The sequence below is a fragment of the Neoarius graeffei genome, chromosome 7 (genome assembly GCF_027579695.1).
Source record: "Neoarius graeffei isolate fNeoGra1 chromosome 7, fNeoGra1.pri, whole genome shotgun sequence".
Lineage (NCBI taxonomy): Eukaryota > Metazoa > Chordata > Actinopteri > Siluriformes > Ariidae > Neoarius > Neoarius graeffei.
The window spans coordinates 2,609,892-2,633,470 of record NC_083575.1 but is presented as its reverse complement, the minus strand read 5'-3'; the positions used below and the strand labels follow the sequence as shown (position 1 = coordinate 2,633,470).

At 41.0% G+C, this 23,579-nt stretch overlaps 1 protein-coding gene across 1 annotated transcript; it reads right to left on the bottom strand.

The window, feature by feature from the left end:
- Nucleotides 1-2,942: 2,942 nt before the first annotated feature.
- On the bottom strand, nt 2,943-21,628 carry LOC132889013 (CD276 antigen-like; the record flags this gene model as incomplete). The annotated part of the gene is made up of 4 exons (XM_060925122.1): nt 2,943-4,729; nt 4,919-5,209; nt 5,342-5,689; nt 21,460-21,628. Coding segments are annotated over 4 exons (1,110 nt in total), but the record flags the coding sequence as incomplete, so codon positions are not given.
- Between the last annotated feature and the right edge of the window lie 1,951 nt (nt 21,629-23,579).

The window sequence follows — 23,579 nt, the reverse complement described above, 5'->3', positions numbered from 1 at the left end:
CAACAACTTTTCTGTAGCTCTTCATATTTCATCAGAAACAGTTTCTCATGATGCAGACATACTGTGTCTGTGCTTGAAACGTTCTCAAGTTCAGTTCTCTGTTTAATTAATGAAATTTGCTCCAAACTATACTGAGAGAGTATATTTAACTTACAATTTCTGTTGTATGTTAGTTTATGGCAGACAGAATCTTTCTTTAGTCCAATTCCTATAGAACAGGGAGGAAGTTCAGCCATTTCTAGATGTCTAAGAACAAACTCATTTATACTGATCTCAAATTGAAAGCAACTACAATTAAATTCCCTAGTCAACTATTCAAAATATCCAGTCCTTGCAAAGAAACACATTCAGTTAATAACATTGGTAAATTTTCTCAGTGCTCTGTTTTACAATGTATTTAATATAATCCAAGCAATATAATGTTATCTGAACAAGTATGCAGTTTACAGACTCTAAAACTATAAGATATGAGCCACCTGTTCTGGTATCAAAGGTCACCTATTGTGCTGTGTTGATATTGATAAGGCTGGCTGTTGACTGGTGCACAATAGCTGGTCATTGATTGCTAATGTTACACAGTCTTAGATTAAAATCAATTTACAAATAATTAATACTGAGCATTAATTGAAATTTTATTTAAAATTGAGGAAGAAACATGTCTCCTAACCTACTTGAGCCTTACTGAAGCATTTATTAACCCTCAAATATCAGTTATATGAAAATATATCAAAAATTCGAATTTGGTGAAAATGGATTTTTTAAACCCCTGTAATTTAAAAATACTTGAGAGACACAGAACAAAAATTTTGAAATATAAAATATGGGTCTTGGGGATTACTGAAAAAAATTTACAAGTTCCTAACTGCTATTCCACATTGGATTTCTTGCTACTGAAAATGGCATGTTTTAGAAATCGGCGAATTTCAAAACCCTATTACAGACAAACTAGGAATAGTGGAGACTTGGTAAAACTGAAATTGGTAGATATTTCTGTGTAGATTTGAATAACATTCTTAGTTTAAGCATTACTGCCACAGGCAAGCTTCCAGAATGAGTTAAAAATGCAAAAAATGCAAATTTGTCTTTTTAATTTCCTTGTTAAAATCACCATCTAATATACAATGACCATTGAAATTCTAAGTTGAAGCTTGTAGTACAAGACATTGAGTCTCTCTGTGCAAAATTTTAGGTTTCTATCTTGCATAATAAATATTATATTACACTTTGAAATATGTATGTTTTGAGCAAAAAACAAAAAAATCGAAAAATTCAAATGCCTGTATCTCTGAAACTATTGGTGATAGGAAGCTCAAGTTTTGGGGATTAACTTCTTTTAATAGTATCTCTGAGCCCTCCAAATTTCATTGAAATCTGAGATGGTCGAGCATAACCTCTTGTTGATTTGGCATGGAATGACCCCGTCAGTAACACACAACACAACACAAACTCACCATGAGTAACACACAACACAACACAAACTCACCATCAGTAACACACAACACAACACAAACTCACCATCAGTAACACACAACACAACACAAACTCACCATCAGTAACACACAACACAACACAAACTCACCATCAGTAACGCACAACACAACCGAACCGAACTGCTGTCCGCACTGCGCTCTTTCACTCTGGGGCTCAGAGTTCACTTCGTATATGAAGAAAAATTCTTTGGGAACTGTGCTGAAGGTATAAAGTAGCTGAGAAGTACCAAGACCTAGCAAGAGAACTACAAAAGCTCTGGAATATGTGAACAAAAGTTCATTCCAATCGTAATAGGCGCGCTCGGCACAACACCACGACAATTATCGAAGAGATTAGATGACCTGGGAATAAGAACAAGAATTGCTGAGCTTCAGAAAACTGTTCTCATCTGCTCTGCAGGGATCCTCCATAAAGTCCTCGGAATTTGAAGAATCTTGTTGATACCGAATTTCATGAAATTATTACCACTGACAAAAACAGCGAGCGACACAATTCATAATAACTAGCTGTACTGTGGAATGACTCACATGAATCATCAGCTCGTGTTGTTTTCTGAGAAATTGTGTTGAGTCATGTTTGAATTTCAATAATTCAGTCATGTATAATTTATCTCGTAATAACAGGACTCATAATCCTAACTAAACTTCACACACACTGCCAGTGTTTATTCCTGCTGGTTTAGTGTTACAGTGATTATTACACAGTACAGTCAGAGGAGCCAAAACAGATGAGTGAACACACCGACAGCACAAAACGAGTCCAGCTCGAGTCACGATTCAGTTTTCCCACAATATTTTTGGAAAAAAATTAAATTAAGAATTTTCCTGAAAAAAAGTAAATTTTATTACCAAAAAAGCAACTTTTATTTTCCTGTTCTTTATTGACTTAAATATTCCTTTTATTAAATATAAAACCTTTTGTTTTATTTTCTTTATAAACAACATTGCCCCACATTTGTAAAAGTTGGAGTGAAATATAAGAAGCCAACAATAACCGATTAACAAAAATATAATCTATGAACAAAAATATTCCATGTATTAAAAATGAAAACATGAATAAATAGGTGGTTTCTGATAACTGAGCTCAGCGGATACCCGGCTCCAATTAAACAATTACAATCCACATTTCACAGCGTTAATGTGTCCGAGTCGTCAGGGCGACACGTTTATTCTACAATCTTCTTTTCTGCAACATGAAAAAATACCAGTGAATAGATGGAGGGATTGGGGGAGAGCAGAGCAAAAAAAAAGGAATAAAATATGTTATTGAAATATTTACACACACACACACACACAGTGTGCTGACCTTGTGATTAGTGATGTCCAAACACCCGTGTGTGTGTGTGTGTGTGTGTGTGATGAAAATCTCTTACAATATTGTGATGTGATGTTTTGGCCGTATCGTTTATCTCCATCTTCAATTAAAAAAAAAAAAACACTTTAGAAATGATAAACTGTAAACTCATAGCTTTTATTCTGTAGAGAATATTCAGATTATAAATATAATTACATTAATATAATCCATAAACAGGAAAATTACACAGCGAGTCACTGACTGTCAGTAAAGTCACTGATATTCCACATTTCAGTAAATGTTCACTGTGACACACAAAAGGTTTGAATCTTCCAGAGATTACGTGTTTGAACACACGAACTGAATAAAGTCACACCACAGTGTTAAAACACAACATTCACAATAAGTTCAGAGTAAAAATCAGTTACACATTTATTAAAATGCATTATTTAAAATGTTCAGCAATGAAACTTCCTATAAATTAACTTTATTATACGGTTTTCTTGAATACTCGATTCTGATTGGTCAGAGTCAGACTGTTACTATTGACCACATTAACGAAAGCAATAAAAGAAATTGAATTGATTTTTATTTGAAAAAAAAAAACAATAAAAAACAGCTTATATAAATAAAGTGCATTTATTCAGGCCTCTCGTCCAGCAAGGGTGATTTAACAAATTAAATAAAAAGTTGAAGCAAACAGCTCGTTATCGACGACTAGAAGTGTTGACTTTCCCCGCAGTCATATGATGAGAGTCTGAGTCATGATGATTGTAGCTGCCAGTGTTTAAGACTGAATTTAACATTCAATAAACAGTACAGGAATTACAGAACACTGACATTTATCCAGAGTCAGGAGCTCAGGAAAAACCCGAGTGCAGTGAAGAGACCCTATTCAACCACCTGAACATCTGCATGAACATCTGGCTGTCAGTCCCTCACCCAAATCTCTCTTCCTGTTTCCCTTCTATATTTATTCTGTAGCTCTTTAGTTTATTTTCACATTTTAAACTCGTGAAGGAAGAATTCCCTCAAAGTGACAAAGCAGAGAGTAAATTCTAGAACTGAGGCCACTTACAGTGGGCGGAGTCTCAGTTTCACACGGTGATCTGGGTCACAGTGAGGTCATCAGTGCGATTTAAAAAATAAATAAAGCACAAAAATCAATGAAATAAGGAACAGAAAAACATGAAAATAATCTAAAGTTAAACTGTGTCCATTTCTTTATAGAATCTCGAGGATTCTCTTCATCATCCGTCTTCATGAAGCTTTTTATCCTCGTCAGAGTTGCAGTGCATCTGGAGCTCATCTCAGGAACTCTGGGAACGGGGCGAGAGAATTCAGCCCGGATGGGACGCACCGTTAATATGCTCGTATAGAACGCTCATTATAATATTAATGCCCAAAGGGTTCAATGCCCAAACCCAGTTGTGTAAGTACAGGAGCAGGAGTGAGATTGACAGGAGGTCGTGATCAGGATGGAGACGTCGTTTCGAGGCCGTGACTCCACGCAGGTGGAAAAACCTCCACGAGTCATTTTCTCAACATCAGGGAGCTGGAGTTAACGTAAGCAGCCTGTGGAGTGACTCCAGCACTGACTTTAGCTCAAGGCCAGCTCGTGGAGAGCAGAATTAAATAAATATCTAATATAAACTCACTCCATTTATTATTCTGATCTCACCATCTCTCCTCAGATCTTCCTTTAACAGAGTTTCTGAAACACTCCCAGCATCATCTGTTGAACAGTTCGCTCTTCCTGTCGGACGGTTCGAAGCTGCTGATGGCTCTGTAGGAGTTTCTGGAGGATTTTGGGAGTTCTCCTTTTTCATCATCCGGTGTCGAAGGATAATAATTACTGAAACGATCGCGGTGAGTAACGATGCTACAATAACGGAAAATCCAATGATCACTGCTCGCTGTTTGTTCTGGTCAGATCCTCCATTTTCTGGAAAACAAAAACATTCAGAAACGTTCATTTTAGAAACCACATTTTAAAATTTATTCCAGTCCACATCTGAATGCGAGCAGTTACAGTTCATGTCTACTGCAGTTTTTAAAAACTGTAACAGTGACAAATTGCTGCGGTGTAAAAGGGAATAAAACTCTCCGGGGTGTGTGGTGCTGATGAACCCACCTGAGAAGAGGTCGATGTTCCTCCTGATCTCCTGGCCCAGATCTGGGTTCTTCATGATGAAGGTGATGGAGGAGTTGATGGTGCCGCTCAGGTTCAGTTTACTGTTCACGCTGTACAGACGTGTGTGTTGGTCCTGCCTCAGCTGCGTGTATGTGTCGTTGGTGACGTCGCTCACGTTTCCCATCAGCCACTGCAGTGAGGGGGAGGGGTACCCGCCCTCTGAGGTTACCAGCACCTCCATATGGCCGTCATTCAGCAGTGAGATGTGCAGAAGAGGCTCGGGGTAGAACGCTACAGGAGGGGCGGAGAAGAGCGCTGAGTGACCAGTTTCCATGGTAACCAGGAAAGTTTCTTTCTGAGTGCTAGTTAACATTAATTCTAAACAGTCTTTAGACCTCTTGATTGTAAAGTTTGCATCATTACCTGCTACTTTGAGGCTGAAGCTCTTCTTCTGGCTGCCCAGCTGAGTGCTGATGGAGCAGGTGTACTCCCCCACATCCTCCACAATGGTACGGTCCAGCCTGAGTGATGCGTTCCCCTTCTTCAGCTCCTGGTGGAACAGGCTGGTGCGGTTGGTGTATCTCTGGCTCTGGTACTGAGGCTGGTCTTGGCCATTGAAGAAACTGTGGACCACCTCCAGTTTTCGCTGCCACGTGATCACGCTGCTGCCTGCGTCCCACGAGCCGCTCACCGGGAACGTGCAGGACAGAACCACCGACTCGCCGTACACAGCCGTCTGCACACGAGTGGGTACCGAGATCTCAAACTCAGCTACAGAGACAAACATGGAGGGAAAAAGTTCACCTTAATGTCACCATGAACAGTCTGAGGTTCTTCAACAGTCATAAAGCAGCGGTCTAACTGGATAAAGTCAGGTTCTGCTGGTTTGGATTTTAAAATATAAGCAGAACTGTAGAAAAGTTTTAATGTCAGTGTGAAAGTCTGAATGTGACACCACACACTCCGTCAGCTACTGAGTTCTGCATATGGCAGTCCTGATGCTGACTCAATGATCATTTGCTCCGTTAGAAACCTGAGATCCTTCTAGAATACAAGATCCTTAAAGTTCTGTCAGAACTGCTATTACAGAACCTTCACACTTCTGACCAATCACAATCCAGAATTCTACAGTGCTCTCGGACACATCTGTGGGGGCTCAACGTTCTGAAGAAACAGTGATCGGTTGAAGGCAGTGGTGATCCTGGAGCTGTGATCATGAACAGAAGTGACTCATTGCGCAGAGAAGAGTGTTTAACAGATAAATCAACCTACAGTGTGGAGAGCCATAGGTGCTGAAGAAGGCAACTGGACTTGCTTGAAATTCTTGATGTTTCACCTCTCATCTGAAAGGCTTTTCAGGTCCGTCTGACTAGTGGAGAGTTTCAAGTATTTATCCTCCAATGGATCAAAAGCAACCCTAAGGTGGGGTTTACATTAGACCGTATCAGCGGATCATCAGATTAACGTTTTTAAAACGATTAGCGTGCACTCAGCAACACCAATACACGATTCCCGTGCACACAGCAACACCAATACACGGATACGCTCGGCTCCGTAGGCATCCTGCGCTCCAAATCACTCCGCCCTGAACAGCGAGTGCCCTCTGGAGGGTGCGCACTCCGGCCCTGCGCAGCTCACAGAGCGCACGAGTGAAGTGCACGAGCAGTGATTCGGGACTGAGCCGCTGTGTGTGTGATCCCAGCGCATATCACTTACCACTTGCAAGTGGAAGGATGGCAAGCCTAAAGACAATCATAACTACACAATGGGCAGTATTTGCATCAGTATTTGCAGTATTTTCATACTTTTATACTCTTTAATGAAAGGTGATACAAGGTGGAAGTCCGCGCCGTTTTTCAGCAGTCGCGTCACATGACCAACGGCAGCGAATCAGGAAGGTGGATGTCACAGTGACGTTGTCCAATGACGACGCCAGCTAGAGCTCAGCACAGCGTATCCGCGTATCCTCAATGTTTACACAGCACCGGACCAGACACGATCTGGATTGAATACGTGGACCCTGGCGGATTCCCGTTTCCTGGCATTCCCAGGCATTTTAATGTAAACGGACAGTGCATCCGCGAAGAAAACGAGACAGATATGGTCTAATGTAAACTTGGCCTAAGGAGTCTGAGTCATCCTGTAGGTGTTAGGGTCACTGGGGGCTGGGTGTGAATGGTGTTTGCAGCCTAGAAGGTCGTTAGGGTGATCTGTTGGTCATTGGTTCTCTGTCATCCTGCAAGTCATTGAAGTCAGCTGAGTTTTGGTGTAGATGTGTATTCAGTTTTCTGTGAAGTATGCTCAAGACTGCATTGTAGGTGGCTGATAAGTGGTGTCTTGGACCACCTCCTCTGTTCAGGGATTGTCGTTCAAGGTTGATGACGGCTTCTTTCACTCCTCTTTCAAACCACCGGTCTTCTCTGGTGAGTATGTATACATTGCAGTCCTGAAATGGGGGTCCTTTCTTATTGAGATGAAGACAGACTGCAGAGTCCTGGCCTGAGGAACTGGCTCTCCTGTGTTGAGCCATGTGCCTGTGAAGCGGTTGTTTTGTTTCCCCCAATATACAGGTCCCTGCATTCCTCACTGCACTGCATTGTGTACACCGTGTTGTCCTGTTTGTGTCTGGGTGTTCTGTCCTTAGGGTGGACCCGTTTCTGCCTCAGAGTGTTACTGGGTCTGAAGTGTACAGGGATGTTGTGTTTGTGGAAGATCCTCCTGAGTTTCTCAGATTGTCATTCCCTACATTTCTGGACTATGTTCTTGCATTTGTTGCGGTTTTCTATCCTGTCAGTTATGGTTTCTTTTTCCTGGTTTTGACAAAAGCCCAGTTGGGATACCCACACTTCTGAAGTGCTTCCTTGATGTGTTTTTGCTCTCTCGCTTTTCCCTCTACCATTGTCGGAATGTTCTGAGCCGTGTGGTGTAAAGTCCTAATGACCCCCAATTTGTGTTCCAGTGGGTGGTGAGAGTCAAACAGTAGTTACTGGTCTGGGTGTGTGGGGGTTTCTGGTAGACCTCGATGCTAAGGCTCCCATCTTGTTTGTTGTGCACAATGCAGTCCATAAAGGCTAGGTTGTTCTTCTTGGACTACGATGTGCACATCAAACAAGACAGAAGCCTTCGCATCGAGGTCTACCAGAAACCCCCACACACCCAGACCAGTACCTACTGTTTGACTCACTACCCACTGGAACACTCTGAGGCAGAAGTTGGTCCACCTGAAGGACAGAACACCCAGACACAAATAGGACAACGTAGTGTACGCAATTCAATGCAGTGAGGAATGCATGGACCTGTATATTGGGGAAGCAAAACAACCGCTTCACAGGTGCATGGCTCAACACAGGAGAGCCAGTTCCTTGGGCCAGGACTCTGCGGTCTATCTTCATCTCAATAACAAAGGACACCCGTTTCAGGACTGCAATGTACGCATTCTCGCCAGAGAAGACCGGTGGTTTGAAAGAAGTCATCAGCAACCTGGAATGACTGTCACTGAATAGAGGAGGTGGTCTGAGACACCACTTATCAGCCACCTACAATGCAGTCCTTGGCACATTTCTCAGACAACTGAATACACATCCACACTAAAACTCCGCTGACTTCAATGACTCACAGGGTGACAGAGAACCAATGACCATCCTAACAACCCTCTAGGCTGCAAACACCGTTCACACCCGGCCCCCAGTGACCCTAACACCTACAGGGCTACAGGGTGACGCAACGACTCTTAGGCTTTTGATCCACTAGAGGATAAATACCTGCAACTCCCCACTAATCAGACAGAACTGAAGAAAACTTTCTGATGAGAGGTGAAACATCTTCAAGAATTTCAAGGAAGTCGAGTTGCTTTCTTTTAGCACCTACGGTTTAATAAAGAAAAGATAAAGAAAGAAAGCACAACTTTATTCATCACACACTTGTGAAATTTCCTCTCTGCATTTAACCCATCTGAAGCAGTGAACACACACACATGCACAAGCAATGAGCACACACACACCCAGAGCAGCGGGCAGCTATGCTAACAGCACCCAGGGAGCAGTTGGGAGTTAGGGGCCTCTCTTAATGGCACCTCAGCCCAAGGCCGGCCCATGTTAACCTAATGTGCATGTCTTTGGACTGTGGGGGAAACCGGAGCACCCGGAGGAAACCCACGCTGACATGGGGAGAACATGCAAACTCCGCACAGAAAGGCCCTCGGCAGCCGCTGGGTTCGAACCCAGAACCTTCTTGCTGTGAGGTGACAGTGCGAACCACTACACCACCGTGCCGCCAAGTGTAGTGGGTAATCTATATTACAAAAAAATAATTCTCTCACCTTCAGACAAGTGTCTGATCAACAGGAAACGTGTGATAAGTCACAACAGAGTTAGTTTTCTGATCTGTGACCTTTAAAAAGTGTGTGTGTGTGTGTGTGTGTGTGTGTGTGTGTGTGTGTGTGTAGATGAAGGTATGTAAATATTTTCATCATTTTAATAATGTCTAACATTAATAAACCTCCTAAACACTGTATTAGACTTTATATTTGATTGATTGATTCCGAACAGTAAAAAAGGATATAAAAATAAAAAAAAGATAAAAAATAAAAAATACAATAATCAAAATATCGTCATAAACAGAATAGTGTAGCCACAAGGCAATAACATAATAATGTTCAGAAAGGATTAGGAAGAAGTAATAACTTATCAAATCCTAACCCTCTATACCACCGCTAATCAAATGTCACTTTCCGCCATAATAAACTTTATATACAAAAGAAAACAAAATCAACAAAAAAAGAAAACATACCAACATACCAAGATATACCAACATGGTATAATATCAACCAAATCAAATCATATATCCAGATACTTATGTTATGCATATATACACACATACAATACATATATACAGTACATACATATACACAAATACACATACCTATAACTACACACATCATACAAGAAGACCAGTCACAGACTTACTCTCAATTTCATCATCACCTATATAGTCTGCCTGTCCTCATTCTCATATATTTTTATTAACATGTTTTTATATAATTTTTTAAACAGTTTTATGTTGGTGCTATTTTTGAGCTCATTATCCAGACCATTCCACAATTTCACCCCACAGACTGTTATGCACATACTTTTCAGAGTTGTTCTAACATTTACTCTCTTAAAATTCATTTCCCCTCTCAGGTTAGACCCACCCTGCCTTTCCATAAACGTATTTTGTACCTCACCCGGAAGAAGGTTATGTCTTGCTTTATACATAATTTGTGCAGTCTTGTGTTTAACCACATCAGTGAATTTCAGAGTGTGTGCTTTTACGAATAATGCGTTTGTATGCTCAAGATATCCCGTATTATTGACGATTCTTATTGCTCTTTTTTGTAATGTGCATAACGGCTGCAGGTTAGATTTGTAGGTATTACCCCGTATCTCCACACAGTAGCTCAGATATGGAAGTATGAGTGCATTATACAGAGTATGTAGTGATTTATAGTCCAGAATGTGTCTTGATTTCCCCAAAATTGCAGTAATCTTTGCTATTTTTGCTTTAACATGATTAATATGTGGTTTCCAGCAGATTTTATGATCAACAATCACACCCAGAAATGTTATTTCATAAACTCTTTCTATGGTTGTCAATTTTTAATTCAACTTGAGGGTTTGACTTATATTTTCCAAATAACAATCTTTGTTTTACTCAAATTCAATGACAATTTGTTTCCATTAAACCACCTTTTTAATTTATTCATTTCGGTTGTGATTGTTTCCATAAGCTGCTGTGCATTGTCCCCGGCGCAAAAGATGTTTGTAACATCGGCAAATAAAATGCATTTCATTATACATGATACATTACATACGTCATTAATGTACAATATAAACAGTTTAGGACCTAAGACAGACCCTTGCGGTACTCCACATGTTATGGGCAAATAATCAGATGTGTGCTCTCCAATTTTTACAAATTGCTGCCTGTTGCTTAAGTAGCTCCTCACCCAGTCCAAACCCACCCCTCTGATACCATACCTCTCTAATTTGTTGAATAGAATGTCGTGATTTATTGTGTCAAATGCTTTCTTTAGATCTATAAAAATTCCCATAACATGTTTTTTATTGTCTATACCATTTGTGATTTTCTCAATAAGTTCCATTAATGCCAGGGTTGTTGATCTGTCTTTCCGGAATCCGTATTGACTGTCAGCTAAAAGTTTGTGTTTTTCAATGAAGTTGTCTAGTTTTGCTGTGAACAGTTTTTTGAGGATCTTGGAGAACTGAGAGAGTAAAGAAACTGGCCTGTAATTTGTGTAATGGTGTCTATCCCCACATTTATATAAAGGTATAACTCTAGCTATTTTCATGTTGTTTGGAAATTTACCAGATTGAAAAGACATAATTACATATGTGAGTAAACGGTTCTGCAATTTCTTCAATAACGTTTTTTATTAAACTCATATCAATATCATTCCAGTCAGTGGAGGTTTTACTTTCACTTCTCCTGACAATGTCTATGACCTCTTTTATGCCAACTGCACCAAGGAATATAGATTTAGGATTTCTCTCCCATCGAGCAGCCTCCGCCCCTCCAGGTGTGTCTGTATCCTGAATCTTTTCTGCCAGATCTGGTCCCACATTTACAAAGAATCTATTAAAACCATTTACCACTTCTTCCATATTATTTATTGCTCTGTCATTCTCAATATAATGATCAGGGTAGCTTGTGTTTTTGTTTTTAGCTCCATTCCTAATAATACTATTCAGAACATTCCATAGCCCCTTCATGTTATTTTTCATCTCATCTCATTATCTGTAGCCGCTTTATCCTGTTCTACAGGGTCACAGGCGAGCTGGAGCCTATCCCAGCTGACTACGGGTGAAAGGCGGGGTTCACCCTGGACAAGTTGCCAGGTCATCACAGGGCTGACACATAGACACAGAACCATTCACACTCACATTCACACCTACGCTCAATTTAGAGTCACCAGTTAACCTAACCTGCATGTCTTTGGACTGTGGGGGAAACCGGAGCACCCGGAGGAAACCCACGCGGACACGGGGAGAACATGCAAACTCCGTACAGAAAGGCCCTCGCCGGCCACGGGGCTCGAACCCGGACCTTCTTGCTGTGAGGCGACAGCGCTAACCACTACACCACCGTGCCGCCCCATGTTATTTTTATTACTATCTAATAATTTATTATAATATTCCTTCTTACATGTCCTTATAATGCTGGTTAATTTATTCTTGTATTTTTTATATTTAATTTCTGCCTCTAAGGTTCTTTTTTTATGAATTGTCTATATAGCGTGTTCTTTTTTTTTTTACAGGCATTTTTTAATCCTTTGGTGATCCATGGACCGTTTGCTTGTTTTTGTCCATCATTGTATTTCCTTACAGGACAGGTTTTATCATATAGTGTTTTAAAGATATTTAGGAATCCACTGTATGCTTTGTCAATATCTTCTTCCTCATATACTACTCTCCAGTTCTGTTTAAGGAATTCACTCTTAAGTGTCCTTATGTTTTCTTCGGTTCTTACCCGTTTGTATTTCAGCTGATTCATATCCTTAGGTTTCCAGTAATTACAGTGATAGACAATAAATACAGGCAAATGGTCACTGATGTCATTATATAAAAGCCCACTTTCTGTATTTTTTCCATACTGTTTGTAAATATATTATCTATTAATGTGGCACAATGAGAAGTAATTCTACTAGGTTTGGTGATTTTTGGGTATAAACCCATACTGTACATTGTATTTATGAAATCTTTTGTCATTTTATGCTTTTTTGGATTGAACAGATCAATATTATAATCCCCACAGATAAACACAGTCTTCTGCACTGAGTTAGAAAACATGTTTTCCATCCAGTTTTCAAATATATCGATACTTGATGCTGGAGTTCTGTACAAACAGCTCACAATTATATTTTTTGCTTTTTCCATACAAATTTCCACTGTGATACATTCCACCAGATTATCAACAGCTGCTGTCATACTCTCCACCACCTTATACTTCAGTCCTTTGTCCACATATACAGTTAGGTCCATAAATATTTGGACAGAGGCAACATTTTTCTAATTTTGGTTCTGTACATTACCACAATGAATTTTGAACAAAACAATTCAGATGCAGTTGAAGTTCAGACTTTCAGCTTTAATTCAGTGGGTTGAACAAAATGATTGCATAAAAATTTGAGGAACTAAAGCATTTTTTTAAACACAATCCCTTCATTTCAGGGGCTCAAAAGTAATTGGACAAATTGAATAATTGTAAATAAAATGTTCATTTCTAATACTTGGTTGAAAACCCTTTGTTGGCAATGACTGCCTGAAGTCTTGAACTCATGGACATCACCAGACGCTGTGTTTCCTCCTTTTTAATGCTCTGCCAGGCCTTTACTGCAGCGGTTTTCACTTGCTGTTTGTTTGTTGGCCTTTCTGTCTGAAGTTTAGTCTTTTACAAGTGAAATGCATGCTCAATTGGGTTGAGATCAGGTGACTGACTTGGCCATTCAAGAATATTCCACTTCTTTGCTTTAATAAACTCCTGGGTTGCTTTGGCTTTATGTTTTGGGTCATTGTCCATCTGTATTATGAAACGCCGACCAATCAGTTTGGCTGGATTTGAGCACACAGTATGTCTCTGAATACCTCAGAATTCATCCGGCTGCTTCTGTCCTGTGTCACATCATCAATAAACACTAGTGACCCAGTGCCACTGGCAGCCATGCATGCCCAAGCCATCACACTGCCTCCGCTGTGTTTTACAGATGATGTGGTATGCTTTGGATCATGAGCTGTACCATGCCTTCGCCATACTTTTTTCTTTCCATCATTCTGGTCGAGGTTGATCTTGGTTTCATCTGTCCAAAGAATGTTCTTCCAGAACTGTGCTGGCTTTTTTAGATGTTTTTTAGCAAAGTCCAATCTAGCCTTTTTATTCTTGAGGCTTATGAGTGGCTTGCACCGTGCAGTGAACCCTCTGTATTTACTTTCATGCAGTCTTCTCTTTATGGTAGATTTGGATATTGATACACCTACCTCCTGGAGAGTGTTGTTCACTTGGTTGGCTGTTGTGAAGGGGTTTCTCTTCACCATGGAAATTATTCTGCGATCATCCACCACTGTTGTCTTCTGTGGGCGTCCAGGTCTTTTTGCATTGATGAGTTCACCAGTGCTTTCTTTCTTTCTCAGGATGTACCAAACTGTAGATTTTGCCACTCCTAATATTGTAGCAATTTCTCGGATGGGTTTTTTCTGTTTCCGCAGCTTAAGGATGGCTTGTTTCACCTGCATGGAGAGCTCCTTTGACCACATGTTTTCTTCACAGCAAAATCTTCCAAATGGAAGCACCACACCTCAAATCAACTCCTGGCCTTTTATCTGCTTAATTGAGAATGACATAACGAAGGAATTGCCCACACCTGTCCATGAAATAGCCTTTGAGTCAACTGTCCAATTACTTTTGGTCCCTTTAAAAACAGGGTGGCACATGTTAAGGGGCTGAAACTCCTAAACCCTTCATCCAATTTTAATGTGGATACCCTCAAATGAAAGCTGAAAGTCTGGACTTTATGTTCATGTCCATTATATAACTATAACTTGAATATGTTTCAGTAAACAGGTAAAAAAAAAACAAAATTTGTGTCGGTGTCCAAATATATATGGACCTAACTGTATTGCCACACCTCCTCCACTCTTTTTATATGATTATTTTAGATCATAACCCTCCATCTCAAAGTCCACACCTCTGTCAGTGCTGATCCATGTCTCTGAAATTGCTATGATGTTGAATGGGTTCTTAAACTGTTTCAAATATTCTTTAATATTGTGGAAGTTGGCATATAGGCTTCTGCTATTGAAGTGGATGATTGATATGTTATGCTTTGATTGGAAAGTTGCGTTGTAGTGCTCATCTGTGTAATAACTGCAGCTGTTTCTATATCATTGAGTAAGTTGTTATCCGGATCAACATCATGTTCTATGTCCTGTATTTTATGTTCTGTATATACAAAGTTTTCTAGTCCTAATGTGTGTTTATTATCAGGAGTTGTCATGGCTGTAGTTTAAGTTTACCTTGTTGTTGTACGTTTCATTAATATTTGCTCAGCTCCTCCAGCTCCCTGATGACTAGAACTTTGGCTTGTTCTGGTGTTCCATTTAACTTGATGTATATTTTGCAGTTTGAAGTCCATGTAGATTGTATTTTCTTCTGTTTTCTGAGTAAACGGGCCATTCTGGCAACGTCCGCATTTTTCTTTGTCAGGTGCTCATTGATGTAAACGTCTGATCCCTTCAGCCGTCTTCCCTGTTTCAGCAGTTCGTTTTTGTGTTTCCTATTTGCAAACCGAACTATTATTGCCGGTTTTGTCTTCATGTTTCTCCTTGGGAGCGGGTGACAGGCCTCGATGTTCTCTCTGTCTAACTCAACTCCCTTTGAGCGGAGAAACGCCGCCACCTGTTGCTCCACCGATGCCGCGTCCTCCTCGCTCGGCTCCTCTCCGTTCCGCATCGCCACTGCCCGTGCATATGAACGAGGTTTCGTTTCCAAGCCGGTGATTATGATGCCGTTCATTCTGGTATATTGCTCCAGATCGGCCACCCGGTTCTCCAGCAAGTTAATCTGCTTGTCCTTCTCGGTGATTTGTAGCCTCAAGGCTTTAACTTCCTCCACCAGGCTCATGATGGTTTTCTGCTGTTATCTAACAGCAGAAACCTCCTCCATCAACATGTCGAGTGGTCTTTTAATATCGTCGACCTCCTCAGCCTGTGCCGTATTCTTTTTTGGTGGCATGGTGTCCCGTTATCATAACAACCAAGGACGCATTATCCTAATGGGCTTCATGGGCAGCTGCCCAGGGCCTTGGCCACTAGGGGGCCTCGGAGGTAGCGAGATCGGAAAATATGAAACGATATTTTCAGAAGTTTTGATCATACTGATAACATTTTTGATGCATTTCGCCACCCATAAGGAAGCCCACCGTGTCCTGTCGCATAACTCACCCGTCCTTGTCAATATGATCACTGTCCACCATGTCTTCACACGCTACGCCAGCTTGAGTTCAATGATTTAATTAATGACTTCGCTTTCCAGAAAAGTAGGAAAGTGCCCTTGTAAGTTGGCCCATGGCTGTCAAACTGAATGCGCAAAGCTGTGTGCCGCTGCTGTTTGGGACATTACGTGTGTGAAAGGATGAAATGTTTCACACAGCCTAACATTTTGAGATTTATTTCTGAGAAGCAAGATATTTTTCTTTCTTTGTTATCACTCTTTGTTTTCACAAGTTAAAAGTCGCCTGGATTCTAAAATGAAAGCGAACGGTTATATACCAAATGAATGTTCTTGTTCTGAATACTAAAGAAACTGTTGTAGGCCTCGGTTATGTTCTTGACATGTTGTTCATTGACTCACTCATTCAAAGGCTTCTTGAGGCTAAACTTTAGTGAAGCAGACTTGTTAACCGTGATGTCTGATGGATTTTTTCACCATGCAGTTGCCTGTTTCACCATTGCTTTTTCTCCATTAAATAGGTGTTGATGGATATAAAGTTTTATCGTTCAATAGTATTTCTAATTGTGCCACTGTCATTATTTAAGTTTCTGTGTCTAGTTAGACAGACACGTCTGAGGGGGTGAATTTGCTGAGCGCAGTTGACAACAGGTGGGGGCGGGGCCTCGGGGGTGTGTCTGCCCAGGGCCTCGGCAAGGGTTAACGCGGCTCTGATAACAACACGCCCACTGGTAGCTTCTTAGCGATGCAACACCAATATATATAATTCTGGGAACTCCATTAACGAGGTTTACCCTCAGTTTAATGTTCTCAGATTAAACTGCTGTATGAAGTGAAACAGGGTTAAAGATATTCTTCAGAGAGTCGAAGGGTCACGTGTATAATATGACGTCAGATCAAAACTAAGGTGGCGGACGGAAAGTTTGAGAAAATCCATTTTACAGCAGGGGAAAAAACCAGAGTTTCTGCTCTGCACAATTAAAAAAAACAAACAAAAAAAACCCACTATGAGCTGTCAGATTCCAGTAAGGGTTAGATCAGGGGTTTCCCCACACACACCTGGGTAAGTACCGTATAGAAATCACGAGCGATTGCTCTAAGACAACGAGGGAGGCTCAGCCTCCTCTAAAAATGCCCTTATAACTTTAATGTGTGCGTGAGTTTCTCCCCCTCGTGACAGCGCGATGCAGCGCAGCCTCAGTGGGCTTCAATGGCATTGGGAGCTCTGCGCTTTCAATCTCAAAATGCAAGACGGTCATTGGACAAATACTGCGAAAACGCCCGCCCACGGACTCCCAGCCTCAGTGGACTTCAATGGCATTGGGAGCTCTGCGCTTTTCAATCTCAAAATGCAAGACGGTTATTGGACAAATACTGCGAAAACGCCCGCCCACGGACTCCGAGCCTCACATGGGAGGGACATGGCAGTTTCCGCGAGGGGACTGGTGATTGGTGAAAGCGGCCGGATATTTTCTTTGATTGACAGCTCGTTTCAAATATAGACAGGCAGCGGTACAGTGTTGCCAGATTGGGGGTTTCCCGCTCAATTGAGCGGTTTTAAGTGCATATTGGCGGGTTTTGAACATATTTTGGGCTGGATAACATCAGCAGTATCTGGCAACATCAGTTCAGTCCCATGCGGATTCGCAAGTGCTGTGGTGTATTGTAAGAGATCGGCTTACATTTCCATTTCATTCATTACATACGGTTTCTACCAGCTTTTTTAGTTTGTATATATTTTCATTGTAAATAAAAAGTGTAAATATAGTGTTGTCAAGTTTGCTATCTTAGTTCCAGAAATGTCGTTTATTTGAGTGACTGAACTTGAACTTGAGGGGGCTAGTCAGCTAGCAAGAAAGCTGCGCACGGCATTGCTGATTTAATTTTGGCGAAGCCATTTGCCAGTCTTCCTTTCGAGGAAAAAATTAAAATTAAAGAGCAGGGTAGACCAATGCCTCAAATTGACTTGGTGAAAAAGGTAGGGAATAATACTCGTTCCTTTCAGCTCTCCTGGTACGAGAAAGTGAATTGGCTAACAGCAAGTGACCCACATCAACAACAGTAAATAGGCTACTTTAGTAATATGTCATGGATGGACCAGAAATATAGAATCTATTTAAAATGTTTATGCTGAGTATATTATATTGGAATATATATTTTTCTAGATATGAATTAAACACAGCTACAATTTGGAAAACATTTTTAAACAAAAACACAGCCGAGAACATTTCACACTACAGACCTGGATTAAAAGTGAAGGGTTATCAAAATTGTCAATAAAACATTTCTCAGTCAAAATAAGTAAAATATAGGGAAAGTGTCATTGAATGAAATGTGTGGCACCCAGCTCTACTGCTGAGGTTCCTGACAAAGAGCTGCTTTCAATAATGATCAATTTTTAAACAACATGCCACAATTTTAAAATATAAAATGTTAAAATATACCCCCCCCCCCCCCCCCAACACCACCATCATGTATATTGGACAGTAGGCTAATGGGCCAAAAGAACCTGTTATTTCACAGTTTGTGACCCTGCCAACAATCAGCCAGATCAGAGGCAAGAGTATGGGCAAAACTGATGTGTTTTTTCTTTTAAAATCTGGAAATATTGTAACCGACCAGCCTCCCCTGTTTGAAAGACTACCAGCCGCCACTGATAGAAATGGATATCCCCCAGTGGCGTGCACAGATAGACACGAGGTGGTGCTCAAGCACCTGCCCCTCTGCCCTCTGTCCAAAAAAGTGCCCTTTTGAATTTTTATTTTTTACAGTTTACTGAGGCCAATGTCGACATGATCTTTTAGAAAATGTATTGTTTGCCCTCTAAGCCCAAGCTGTAATTATTTTGTCGTGAAGTAGCCCGTCGCATACAGAAACAACTGCACATAAGTATTATATTTTTTGCTAGACCATTTTCAGATTTAGGAAAACAAAAATTTCTTTTTCTATTTTGTTCAACTAGAGACTCCTGGCAAAGTCAAAAAGCCTTGATGTAATAAATTAACATTAAGTGGTTGTTTTACACCTTTAAAAACTAAAACGGGTCAGTGGCAACCCGAACACAAGAGGAGGGTTAAATCTCAGACTTTTATAATAAGGTGTTCCACATACGCAAAAAAGTGCCCTTTTTTCCCCCCAGAGCACTTGCCCCCCAAAATGTCTGTGCACGCCACTGATATCCCTGATTACACCAGACCGTTCTCCAAAACATCTGCATTCACACGGATCCGCATAGACACGCAGCTAAGCGCTGTTATGAACATGCCAAACAGATAGGTGGCAGTATAAGAAGGAGTCTCATCTCATTATCTCTAGCCGCTTTATCCTGTTCTACAGGGTCGCAGGCAAGCTGGAGCCTATCCCAGCTGACTACGGGCGAAAGGCGGGGTTCACCCTGGACAAGTCGCCAGGTCATCACAGGGCTGACACATAGACACAGACAACCATTCACACTCACATTCACACCTACGCTCAATTTAGAGTCACCAGTTAACCTAACCTGCATGTCTTTGGACTGTGGGGGAAACCGGAGCACCCGGAGGACAAACGCGGACACGGGGAGAACATGCAAACTCCACACAGAAAGGCCCTCGCCGACCACGGGGCTCGAACCCGGACCTTCTTGCTGTGAGGCGACAGTGCTAACCACTACACCACCGTGCCGCCCCTATAAGGAGGAGTATAAAGCCATATTAGCCGATCAGAATCATGAAAATACAAATGACATGACAGCGACGGCGTTGCTAAGCAGCAAACCTTTGTGTTGGTGGGAGGAAAAGTGCCTGAAAAACTGCGACCCTCCTCGCAGTCCTTCTCCTCTGCTCCTCATAAAGCAGCTGTAGTCCTATTTGCAAATGCAAACAAACCAAAAGTGTTTGCAAATATGTAAAAGGACGACCACCCGTGTTGCATCCATGAGACCTTTTTTTTAATTTAAGATTAGACAATACAACAACAAAACAGTAAGAACAAGTGGAAGACAAAGTGACAGACATTCCAATATGACAAAGGCATAAATCAAAAAATAAGTAATATAGAAAAAAATAGGGGTGATAAGTGAATAAAATTACAAAATAATAAATAGCGATAAGTTTAAAGAAAGAAAAGGAGACATAAAACAGGGCAAATTGAAATGACAGACAATTTCACTTAATGTAATTTGAATAAAATTGAATAGCTGATGAGCACTTTTTGTTGGATTTGATATGTGACAGACTCAAAATACATTTTTAATTCAATTAAAAATGATGGGAATGAGGGGGTTGCCTTGGACTATGTATATGGAATTTCCTAGTAATTTAAGGAGGTTAATTATGTTAAATTTATTATTGTATGAGAAAGTACCAAAAATAATGATTTTTCTCATCAAAGTGATACTTGACTGTAGTTTTAGTGAAAAGAAAATTTCCCAAATCTTTCCAAAAGGTGATACAAAATGGGCATTTATAAAATAAATGGATGTTACTTTATCTTTTTTACAAAAGGTACAGCTGTCATCGATATCGGAAAATCTGGAGATGCATTAGTAGGATAGATGTTATGTAATAGTTTAAGATGTAATTCTCGGATTTTGTTAGAAATTAAAATGTAAATGGGACAAGCCAAGCTCTACTCCAGTTTAGATCTGAAGAGGGAGTTCCAATAAGTCTTTCCATGAGGAGTTATTTTCCTTTTGCTATAAAGGCATCTTCTAATATGTTTATTTGTACATTTATAACGAATAAACTGGATTCCATCTAAATAAAGTGTCTGTTGAAGGTTAAGGTTTCCAACTGAAGATATTAATTAACCCTCATTAGGCTTCATCCCTCAGCTTAATAATAATAATAATAATAATAAACAGCGTTTCAAAAGCTGACCCTTATTTACATTAAAGCTCATCTCATCTCATCTCATTATCTCTAGCCGCTTTATCCTTCTACAGGGTCGCAGGCAAGCTGGATCCTATCCCAGCTGACTATGGGCGAAAGGCGGGGTACACCCTGGACAAGTCGCCAGGTCATCACAGGGCTGACACATAGACACAGACAACCATTCACACTCACATTCACACCTACGGTCAATTTAGAGTCACCAGTTAACCTAACCTGCATGTCTTTGGACTGTGGGGGAAACCGGAGCACCCGGAGGAAACCCACGCGGACACGGGGAGAACATGCAAACTCCACACAGAAAGGCCCTCGCCGGCCCCGGGGCTCGAACCCAGGACCTTCTTGCTGTGAGGCGACAGCGCTAACCACTACACCACCGTGCCGCCCCTACATTAAAGCTGTGCATAATAAATATAAATGGTAAATCCATAATGAATAGAATAAATAAAACTGTGGATAAAATTATGAGAACTTGTAGTGATTTGTATTGAGAATGGAAACGTTAAGAATAGCTCGTGTGAAACTGATAATAATGTAGAGGTTGGAGTAGATTGTACAGTTTAGAGTTGATGGAGAACAGTTTTAGTTCTCTCCATAAGCAGCAGTGTAATGAAAATAAAGCGGTTGATGTGAGCTGGAAGCAGAAAGCTGGAATAAAAGGAGACTTACTGTAAGAGGAAACACCATCCAGCACAAGGAGGAGAAGAAGGAGAGAGAGAGAGTCAGTGCTGAACTCCTCCGAGCTTTCACTCTCATATCCCACTTCAGGCAGGTCGGGGGGGAACACAGACTCACCATCAGCAACACAGAACCGAACCGCTGTCCGCACTGCGCTCTTTCACTCTGTGTGGGGCTCAGAGTTTCCTCTTGAAAGCGCCCTGTGACAGGCTCTCTCTCTCTCTCTCTCTCTCTCTCTCTCTCCCTCCCCCGCTTCCCGTCATGTGTTGATAGCGCCCTGTGTGCTTTTCGTGTTATTTTGGACGGGGTTTATGTAAATATGGGCGTGTGCAGAGAGAGGAGGCGTGGCAGTGCCTGAGGAAGTGAGTGGTGAAGTGAGTGAGATCAGGTTGAGTGTTTATTGTCCTCTTGCACAATGAAATTCTGAGTTTGCTGCCCAACATGAATGCCAATTACAAACAAACAAATAGAAGAAATCACACAAAGTAAAGGCAATATAGTGCAAAATAAAGGTAAATGTAGTGCAAAATAGGCAGTGTAATACAAAAATAAGGCAATGATCAGACGCAGCAGCAAAAAGGGCCGTAATGTGCGAACGTGCAAACAGATGAAAACAGTCAAGGAGCGTTTACAGGGAGGGAGTCCATGGGTATAGACTCCTGTTAGCTGTTCAGGAGTCTGATGGCGGTGGGAAAGAAAGAGATTGGTGCAGGATGGGGACAGTGTGGGAGCAGTGAGCTGTGCAGTGGGAATGATGGAGCCATGTACAGTGGTGCTTGAAAGTTTGTGAACCCTTTAGAATTTTCTACATTTCTGCATAAATATGACCTAAAACATCATCAGATTTTCACACAAGTCCTAAAAGTACATAAAGAGAACCCAGTTAAACAAATGAGACAAAAATATTATTCTTGGTCATTTATTTATTGAGGGATGTGTACTGCCGCACCTGTTTTGCCATCTTGGTCCTTTGAAGCATCGGTATAAATTTGGACTGTGTCATCAAACATTATATCGATATAATGTTGTACAGTCTGATAAACACCTCCAGTTTTAACAATCTCCTTTGCTTCCATGTTGACTTGGGGAAAACAAAAAAAAACAAGGGGGAATGATAGGTCTGGCAGAAGTTTTACATACAGGGATACCACCTAACCCCACCTGATTTGCCTTCTGGTTTCCCTCCCACCCAAAGCTACGTACAGAATGTCCATATTCCCAACAATCTATAAGTACTCTTTTGGTAGGGTGACTGTCGTGTCCCTGAAGGGTTAACCAGTACATACTTGATAACTGAAGCCTTCTGAGATCCAGTGGCATCTCCCCTGATTCCACCTGAAGCGCTGGGATGGATGAGGTCCTGAAGGCACCACAACATATGCGTAAGGCTTTAGCTTGCACTCTGTCCAGTTCTAGAAGAGAAGTCTTAGTTGCTGAATTATACACTATACACCCATAATCAAGGGCCGGTCTGATCAGTGCAGTGTATATTCTTTTTAGGGATGTACTTGTTGCCCCCCAGTCACTTCCTGCTAAACATTTCAATATGTTAATACTCTTCTTACATTTGTCTACTGTTTTCTGTAAATGTACTTTAAAGGAAAGTTTCACATCAAACCATACACCTAAGTACCTTATACTTTCTACCTGCTTAAGTAGCTGCCCATACAATCTAAGATCCATCTTAGGATTGACCCTTTTTTTGGAGAAACAAATGACCTGCATCTTTTCTACAGACAAATGAAAACCCCACTCATGAGACCATTTCTCCACTTGACTTAAAGCAGCTTGCATCCTACTCTTTAGGCTACAGATACTTTTACCCCTCATCCATAGGGCCCCATCATCAGCATAGAGGGCCCTATCAATTCTAAGGCAGCGCTCGAAACTAACGGTGTCCCGATGTCCCGGGGACCATAAAAAATGTCATCGGGACACAAAATTATCATATCTGGGACAATCCCGGGACAATGGAAAAAAATAGATCTAGAAAAAAAGTTCTACATTAATATTATTTACAAAGCCGTAACACATACGTAGACATTCACCTAATTTGTCAATTTTAATTTTAAAACGTTAACAGCGAAAAATACATAGTAGCTACACTTTCG